The 9330-nt window shown below is 54.6% G+C and overlaps 1 protein-coding gene across 1 annotated transcript in view; it reads left to right on the top strand.

Annotated features, from left to right (window-relative positions):
- Nucleotides 1-9330, top strand: part of ABHD2 (abhydrolase domain containing 2) — a 69249-nt gene that overhangs the window by 52519 nt on the left and 7400 nt on the right. The window contains exons 5-7 of the mRNA XM_006756278.2: nt 380-563; nt 5439-5531; nt 6864-6974. Of these exons, the coding sequence (XP_006756341.1) occupies nt 380-563; nt 5439-5531; nt 6864-6974 (388 nt within the window). The remainder of the gene's footprint in view (nt 1-379; nt 564-5438; nt 5532-6863; nt 6975-9330) is intronic.

Here is a 9330-nt window from a genome sequence, read left to right as displayed (position 1 = left end):
TCCACACAGCCTTCTCACAACCCGCCTTTGAAGGAGCATTACACGTGTGTGATACCTGGTACCTTCCTCCATGGGCACTACTAACACCATGCTTCCTCTTATCCTGGGGGATCTGGGAACGTCTCTCCAGGGGCCAAAGAGACCTGTCTGCCTGAGTCTCTCTTTACACACACCATGCTTCCTCTTATCCTGGGGGATCTGGGAACTTCTCTCCAGGGGCCAAAGAGACCTGTCTGTCTGAGTCTCTCTCTACACACTCTCTCTCTCTCTCTCTCTCTCTCTCTCTATCTCTCTCTCTCTGTTAATATCTTGGCATCCCCTCCCCCGTGTCACATTTGTCGCACCCGACATGACGGCGTCCTCACCTTTCTGCCCACAGGCTGCACCTGGGAGTTCGGAGCCATGGTCAACTACATCAAGAAGACGTACCCCCTGACCCAGCTGGTCGTCGTGGGCTTCAGCCTGGGCGGTAACATCGTGTGCAAATACTTGGGGGAGACACAGGCGAACCAAGACAAGGTCCTGTGCTGCGTCAGCGTGTGCCAGGGGTACAGCGCGCTGAGGTGAGCCACCCCACCCCGCGCCCCCACTCCTGTCTCCCGTGGGGCCCTTCCGTTAGCACGTTTTGGCTGAGACACCCCACTGCACCTGACGCTGCTTCGCAAAGCCCTCGGGATGTGCTGTGGCGGACCGAGCTGAGGTTTCTGGGTCGTTGTTGCGCGTCATACACAGGAGTGGCCCTATCAGACCCCTTCCGCCTGTCCATGCAGCTGTATTAGGACCAGGTCTGTAGTTGGACGAGCCGAAGCTCCCTTCCAGCGGCCGTTTCCCTGTGGAGTCTGTGGAAAGCCTTCCTCTGTTTGTGCTGCAGGAGTTTTGCACGACGGGGGGTTAGGAAAGGGCACAGGAGACAGGCTAACCAGCGTCCGACGGCTGGGCCTTTCGACCCCAGATCCCTCCTGCCCACGGAACAGTCGGGTCTCAGGTGGCGTCTAGAAGGGATCTGTGGCAGTCATTCCAGCTGTGCCTCCCCCTCAAGCGTTCCTCTCTCAGGTGTCCTAGGCAGCAGCACAAGGGGGTGACCTGCTGGGGTAAGGGTTGTCTCGCCCCTCTCTCTCCTGGCAGCAGAGCCCGGTAGGATGAGCCTGGGAGGGGTTAGTGTCTGCTCAGATTCCGCCCCCGCCCCCCCCCACTGGCCAAACCCCAGATCGGTGGCATCCCATATCTCTCTCGAGTCACCACACACACACACACTCACACTCACACTCACACACTCACACACCTCCAACTCTTCAAATGCATGCATATTGTTTCCTGCGCTCACTCTTCATTATAACGTCTTTAGTGTTACTGATGGGTACAACAGATAGAAAATGAGTCAGCCACTGCTCACGATCATCATCATTATTCACTGTAAGATAAGAGTCGGTTCAGATCAGGGGCTACAAAGGCCAGTCTGGTGAACGGTGACAATCCCACTCCATGGAGGCTTACTTGGGAGATTGTGTTAGAAGTAAATTCACCCCTGGAGATTCTGACTCATGAATCTGGAGCCTGTGGCCAGGAATCCGCATGTGGACACATTTCACGGCGACCCCTGATATTTAGCCACGTGTAGCCGTCACTGGGCTGGGACCTCCGTGGTCTCCCCAGCTCTAGTTGGCAGGACTAGGTGAGCCCCCTCATCCTCCTGTTGGGGACCCTCCTCTCTGTCCCCTCTACTCTCTGGAGGCCCAGCTGAAAGGACTGTGCCTTGGTCTTGGCTTGACTAGAAAGAACCAACTCCAGGTTCACAGCCATCTTGTAACCAGAGTAACCAGAGTCCCTCCTGCCCCGTCCCTGGGACAGCAGAGGCAAGCAGAGGCCTGCCCGGGGCTCAGGAGCAGCCTGGCCCGAGAGCTTCGTCTGCTCTCCCCGCCACGTGGTCCAGCTTTCAGCAAGCCTTCAGTCATCTGGAAAAGCCTGAACCAGGCGCTGTGAAATCACTGTGAACACCGGCTGTGTGTTCAGAGAGCACTGGATTTGATACGTAGGGGATGTGGGACGTTTCTTTTCCTGCGTTTTTCAATGAACAAAATCGTCTCGACAGCCTTTTTTCATTTTGTGGCAGTAGCGCCACCTGCTGTTGGCAAGAGCACCCGATCAACGCATTTGGCAAAGGAGTGTTGGAATTGAGGCCAAGAAGGTTTAAGAAGCTGAGACCCTAACTCCGGAGTCCTCAAACTACGGCCCGCGGGCCACATGCAAATACAAATATTGTATTTGTTCCCGTTTTGGTTTTATTTTACTTCAAAATAAGATATGTGCAGTGTGCATAGGAATTTGTTCATAGTTGTTTTTTTTTAATTATAGTCCGGCCCTCCAACGGTCTGAGGGACAGTGAACTGGCCCCCTGTTTAAAAAGTTTGAGGACCCCTGCCCTAACTGATGGCTGCCAGAGGAGGGTGGGGGGGGATGAGCAAAAACGGCGAAAGGAATCAGAAGTACAAACGTGCAATTATAAAACAATCACGAGGATATAGGTGCAGCACAGGAAATATAGTCAGCATTGTCATAGTAACTTGTAGGGTGACAGACTTACTGCAGCATCACACAGTAAGGTATGTAAATGTCAAGTAACTGCTGTACACCTGAAACTCGTATCCCCCTGGTCAACTATACTTTAATTTTTTTAAAATATATTTTTTTATTGATTTCAGAAAGGGAGAGGGAGAGAGAGAGAGAGAGAGAACATCAATGATGAGAGAGAATCATGGATTGACTGCCTCCTGCACGCCCCACACTGGGGGTCGATCCCACACCTGGGCATGTGCACTGATTGGGAATCAAACCATGACCTCCTGGTTCATAGGTCGATGCTCAACCATTGAGCCACGCCAACTGTGCAACTATCCTTTAATTTCTTACAAAAAGATGTTTTTAAAAAAGAAGCTAGGAGCCTTAACCGGTTTGGCTCAGTGGATAGAGCGTCGGCCTGCGGACTGAAGGGTCCCAGGTTCGATTCCGGTCAAGGGCATGCACCTTGGTTGCAGGCACATCCCCAGTAGGGGGTGTGCAGGAGGCAGCTGATCGATGTTTCTCTCTCATCGATGTTTCTAACTCTCTATTCCTCTCCCTTCCTCTCTGTAAAAAGTCAATAAAATATATTTTTTTTAAAAAAGAAGAAGCTAGGGAACAAAAAAAAAATGTGAGATGCTACAGAGATCTCCACACTTAGAATAGCTATTGTCACACAACTTCTCGCAATGAGTGGAGAAAGAGGCAACTGTATCCTAAGGTCCCAGGGCCCTGCACTCAGGGTCAGGGGGCAGGTCAGGGAGACACCAGGGTCCTGTGTGCTGGTGCTGCCCGGAGCTCAGCTCCCCTCAGCGTTAGCATGAGACCTCCTCGCTGAAGGTCAGAGCCTACTGTAAACCAGTGTAACCTTTTTCCCCACCATGACCTGAGGGCAGTGAGCCTTCTCGGCCCTGGGATGGTGGCAACAATGCTTCCCTCCTGCCAGGAAAGAGCAGGGAAAGTTCGCCTGCCTCTCGGGGCCACACGGATGTCTTGCTTCTGGCAAATCCTTCCTGGCTGAGTCTATAGCCCCGCTTGTCAGCCATCCATCCCCTCCCTCAGGCTTCGCATTCCAGGAGCACCTCCCTTCTAGCTAGAGCCCTTCCAAGGCCCCAAAGCCAGCACCGCTTGCTGTACTGGCAAAGTCTAGCTGCTGCCACCAGACAAGCTCACGTTGAGCTGTGCTGAGCCGGTGAGGGAGGGACACGGATGCCCTAAGCTGCTGGTATCTAGTGGATGCTACACGTTCCCTAGGCATGAGTGGCGGCCCACTAGCGCTGGAAATGTGTGTGGCCAGACTCTAACTCTGCTTTAATTCTTTTTTTAAAATATATTTTTACTAGAGGCCCGGTGCACGGGTTCATGCACCAGTGGGGTCCCTCAGCCTGGCCTGTGTGGATTGGGCCGAAACCGGTCTGCAACTTCCCCCGAGGGGTCCTGGATTGCGAGAGAGTGGTTCTCAGGTGACACACCCCAGAATCTGGCTTCCTCCTCTCTGGTTCCGGGTGCATCACCTGAGAACCGCAGCTGCCAAGTCACTGCAGCTTGGCAGCTCCTGTGTTGAGTGTCTGACCCCTGGTGGTCAGTGCACATCATAGCTACCGGTTGGATGGTATCAGGAGGCTTTTATATATATAGGTTGATTTGAGAGAGGAAAGGAGAGATAGAAACATCAATGATGAGAGAGAATCATTGATCAGCTGCCTCCTGCATGCCCCCTATTGGGGATCAAGCCCACAACCTGGCCATGTGTCCTTGACTGGAATCGAATCCAGGACTCCAGTCTGCAGGCCGACGCTCTATCCACTGAGCCACACCGGCTAGGGCAGCAGTCGCCAGCCAGTGGTCTGTGAGGTCCGAAAAGTTGGCAACCGCTGGGCTAGGGCACTCTCCAGTTTAATTCATCCTTTGAACTCCATTATGACTATCGAGGCCAGGACAGACTCATTTCTAACACCACTAATCCTGGTCTATAGACTCCTGTCCGCCATTAACAAAAGCAATGAAGACACCAGTGAGGTCCCCCAGGCGGCCTCTGTCGGCCTGTGATGGGACCAGCTATAGAGCAATTGGGTGTGAAAATGGATTCTCTAGCTCAGTGGTTGGCAAACTGCGGCTCTCGAGCCACTGGTGGCTCTTTGTCCCCTTGAGTGTGGCTCTTCCACAAAATACCAACTTCTGCGCATGGGCCACGAAGTTTCAATCACACTGTACATGCACGCCTGCACGGGGTATTTTGTGGAAGAGCCACACTCAAGGGGCCAAAGAGCCGCAGGTGGCTCACGAGCCGCAGTTTGCCGACCACTGCTCTAGATCAAACCCCTGATTTGATGGATGAGCAAACTGAGGCTTGGCGGGTGAAGTGGCTCGTGCAGGGCTTGGCAAACTACCCAGTCGGGTCAGACGGGCCGTAGTTCAAGTTCCTGCTCTCATTCACTGTGGCAGCCACCTCGGGGCTCACACCGAACAGCAGCGAGAGGTGCTTTAGGTTTTTGCCTGTAGTGTTCGTCCCCATACCCACCCACCCCTTCCACACTCCCGCAGTAAGCCCGAAAATGTGTGCAAGGTAGGAGACCAAACAGAGAAAGGGGTCTCTGCCAGCGAAGCAGGCTCTGCTGCGGGCAGGTTCTGTGACTACGAGGCCTACGTGCTGAGGTATCGGGAGTGTCACCAGCACAGCCTGTGTCCCTGGAAAGGTTTCTCCTGGGCTCATGTTCTGCACCTCTCTGACGTTTTCCATGCAGAGAGTGTGAGTGCCGTCGAGGCCCCTGCCACCGTAGGGAGCAGCTGGCACTTGTCAGGGGCGAGAGCCCCCCAGCCTGCTGCCTCCCCCCCATTTCCTCTCCAGGACGCACCCCATCACCCTCTTGTGGTTATTTCAGGGCCCAGGAGACTTTCATGCAGTGGGACCAGTGCCGCCGCTTCTACAACTTCCTCATGGCCGACAACATGAAGAAGATCATCCTCTCGCACAGGTGCGGCACCTCCCTCGGGGGACGGTCCTCCGGCGGCTCATTTGGGCGTCGCTGAAGGCCGGACTCTGACTTCTCCAGGGAACATGAAGGGGCGGGGGAGATGCAGGTGCCCTGCTGGCTGCTGTCATCATTCCCAGTGAATCCAGGCCATCCCGGGGCGGCTGGTCAGTGTTCAGGAACCTCTCCCCGTAGGAGGCTTTGTGGTTGGGGGTCTTGGGCGTCTGACCGAGCAGCAGTGTGACAGGAGCCCAGCGCCTGGTGCCACCTGTGGGGTCAGGTCTCCGTGCTCCCGGCCTCTCCTGCTCAGAAACCTTGGGACGGGGGGTGGGGGCGCTGGTGGTGTAGCCCTGGCCAGTGCTCAGAGCAGGCCCGGGGTGCGGGAGCTCTCAGTAATAGGAGCTTGACTCACTGTTATGATTATCATCAATATCTTCTGAGTCCCAGAGGCTGGCATGTAATGGGCCTCAACAATACATTTTTAGGATGTTCTTAGCACCATCCGAGAAAAGGCAATTTGACTGAATGACCAGTTACTTACTCTCTTTTTTTTTCAAGAACTAACTCTGTGGTGCTTGCCATCCTGGCCACATACCCAGAGGGGGCCCCTGTGGGTGGGTGGGTTCACGTGGCGCTGACCTTGACCCTTCTTGTCATCCTGAATAGAAGTGATTACTGAGTACATATTGGCTTTGCAGCTCACACGTTGGAGAGCCTTAACCAGTTAACTGCCACGCGTCCAAAACGGAAACCATCCCCACACACCACGATATTTTGAATTTAATTTAAAAAACCAATTTGCAATGAATATTATAAAAATAAATATATTCCTCCCAGTTCGGGTGTTCTTGAATATTTTCAGCTGAAAATTCTCATGAAAAATGATGTTAAAATTAGTCAGGGCTGCCACTTAGGGAAACTGCCCACCACTCACGGTGTGACTGCCCGCCCGGGACCTCTTCCCCCGCCAGGAAGGCCTGGTCATAGCCGCCCAGCTCAGCCCCGATCTGGAGTTCGTCTAGCGGCCCCTGAGAAGGAAAATGAGGTCTTGGCACCCATCTCCCGGCAGTTATTCCCAAGTCAACAGCGCCAGCGCCGCTCAGAGAAGTGTGAGAGCTGGAGGCAGCTGTTCTAACTCCCCCAGATGCGCGCCGTCCCTGCCCCCTGGCTGCCTCCGGACCAGGAAGCGGCTCCGCTGTAGCATTTTTTAAATTAAAAGTGGTTTCCAGCTGCGCTGTGGAGCCCTGGCGATGGATGGGAGGTGTTTCCAGTGTGCGTGGGATTTGCTTGGTTTCTCACCCGCGTGTCCTCTGTCTGCCTTGTGTCTCCCTCTAGACAAGCTCTGTTTGGGGACCATGTGAAGAAGCCCCAGACCCTGGAGGACTCGGACCTGAGCCGCCTGTACATGGCCACGTCCCTGATGCAGATCGACGACAACGTGATGAGGTGGGTCCTCGCGCGCTCGGGATGGGGCCAGGCGGGAGGCCGCAGGCCAGGTTGTCCAGCAGCAGGGGGTGGGGAAGGGGGGTTCTCTGCCCTCTTTAGTGCTTGGGGCTTTTTTTCACCCCTGAATACATGTCCAGTGTTTAAAAACAATAGAAGAAGGGGGTGGGGACAAAAACCCCCACAGATTTCACAGAAAATGAAAATTGTAGTTTCTCTTGGAAAGTGGGAAGAGGATGCCCCCTCATTCTGCATCCCTGCTGGAACTGGGCTGGAGCTGGGACTGGAGCTGGGGCAGGAGCTGGGCTGGAACCGGGGCTGGAGCTGGGCTGGAACCGGGGCCTGGGGTCACACCCCAGCTGCCCGCAGTGCTCACCCCGCCGTGTGCTCCACGCCGGGCAGGGCTCAGGCGCCACACACCTCCATCTGCAGTGGAGGGAACGGAAAAGGAAGTATTTCTTGTTCCTGCCTATGTCTCTATCAAAAGTAAAGTAATAGACCAAGAGGGCTGTGTGTTGCAGGAAAAATGACAGAGCCTCTTTCTTTGGGGCGTGGACGCTCCTCCGAGTGTAATACACAAACCCGTCCACCTCACCTGTCTCCCTCTCCCTGCCCGGCCCCTCCAGGCCCTGAGGTCGGCACCCTGACAGTGTCCTCCTTCCTGGTACCAATAGTTTCCAGTTAGTCTTAACCGGAAATGGTCAGGTTGATCTCTGACCTCATCAGTCTCTCTTTTTTTAAAATTCCTCTTTTTAATGATCATTTGACACCTTTAGGCCTGGTCTAGAGCAAGCTTAGGTTCATTCAACAGATAGGCACGTTGTGGCTGGTGTGGCCCAGTGGATAGAGCGTCGGCCTATGGACTGAAGGGTCCCACGTTCGACTCTGGTCAAGGGCACGTGCCTTGGTTGCAGGTTCGAATGACATGGTAGAGTTTTAGAAACAGGCAGGCAGACCACCCGCCGGGCCCTTGTGGCCCCTACACTGTGCCAGGGCCAGTGTTAAGCATGGTTCCTCGGTAGGTGTTTCCCACGTGGCTGAGGGAGCTTATCCTGTTAGAAACGCAGGTGCTCGCCCTGGTCGGTTTGGCTCAGTGGATAGAGTGTCCCCCCATGGACTGAAGGGTCTCTGGTTTGATTCCCGTCCAGGGCACAGTTCTTGGTTGCAGGCTCAACCCCTGGCCCTGGTCAGGGCACATGCAGGAAGCAACCAATCGATGTGTCTCTCTCGCATCGATGTTTCTGTCTGTCACTCCCTCTCCCTTCCGCTCTCTCTAAAAATCAATGGGAAAATATCCTTGGGTGAGGATTGACAAAAAAAAGGGGGGGGGGAGATAAAAAAAAAAGATAGGCAGGTACTGACCTGAGCGTACGGGATCTGCACTTGCCTTTCTTAAGGGATCTTAGTCACCTTCTTACACCAAGTCACCTTGAAAGAGGCCTGTTGAGAAACTAGGAAATCGCTGGTGTGTTAGAAGGCGAGAATGAATTCTGCCCTCCCTCACTTCAGACGGGTGTGTCTAATGGGAAAAACAGACAAACCCCAGCTTATTTCAGTTCCCCATTCATCTTCTGAGTTTTGTGAAGCCCGAGAAAGAATGTCCGTCCACTCTCCCTAAAGCGCCTCCGCTCTGACAGCGCTGGGCGGCGGCAGTTCAGCTGATGTTCCCATTGGGCAGCCTCCTCCTGAGGCTGGGAGGGCTTCTGGCCCCTGAGACCACAGGAACTGGTTTTGGGAAGACAAGTTCTAGAGGAGGGCCCGGCACCTCCCCTCCCTGGCAGGGGGGTCCCTCCGGGCAGAGATGTGCCCACGTCCTGGTGGGGACAGAGACCCACCGCTTCAGGGGAGGAGGGATGTCGGCAAGACCCGTCAGAATAGAAGCACTAGGCGCCCTGATGTGTGTCAGGACGAGCAGAGGTTTCCAGAGCCTCTGGCGGCCGACTGGCTGCGGGATCCGAGCTCCAGGCCGCTCAGAGCCGGGGCAGACCCGGCTGAAGGTTTGGTCAGCGTCCGTTTCTGTCTGACAGCCCCGTGGTAGAGACTCCGACTCCCTCATTTCTCCTCGGAACCTACATCATTTCAGTTCACAGTGGCCGGGGTTACTCTGCCACGAAGACTCTGTTGTAAAGAAAGTTCTGGCAAATGCCTTTGAGTTTCCGTTTCTTAGCTTCTAGTGACATCGGGCTTTACACTGCCTCGGAAGATGTGACATCCGCCAGTAATCACTGTCGATAACACTTAGTGAGTAGTTTCTCTGGGCCGGTAGCGGTGCTGGCACCCACGTTAATGTCAGAAATCTCACAGCGTCGTGACGGCAGGCCCTGTGCTCAGCTCCGTTCACAGAGGAGAAGCCAGAGCG

This window comes from Myotis davidii, unplaced genomic scaffold, assembly GCF_000327345.1.
Source record: "Myotis davidii unplaced genomic scaffold, ASM32734v1 scaffold954, whole genome shotgun sequence".
NCBI lineage: Eukaryota > Metazoa > Chordata > Mammalia > Chiroptera > Vespertilionidae > Myotis > Myotis davidii.
This window is presented reverse-complemented; position numbering and strand designations above follow the sequence as displayed.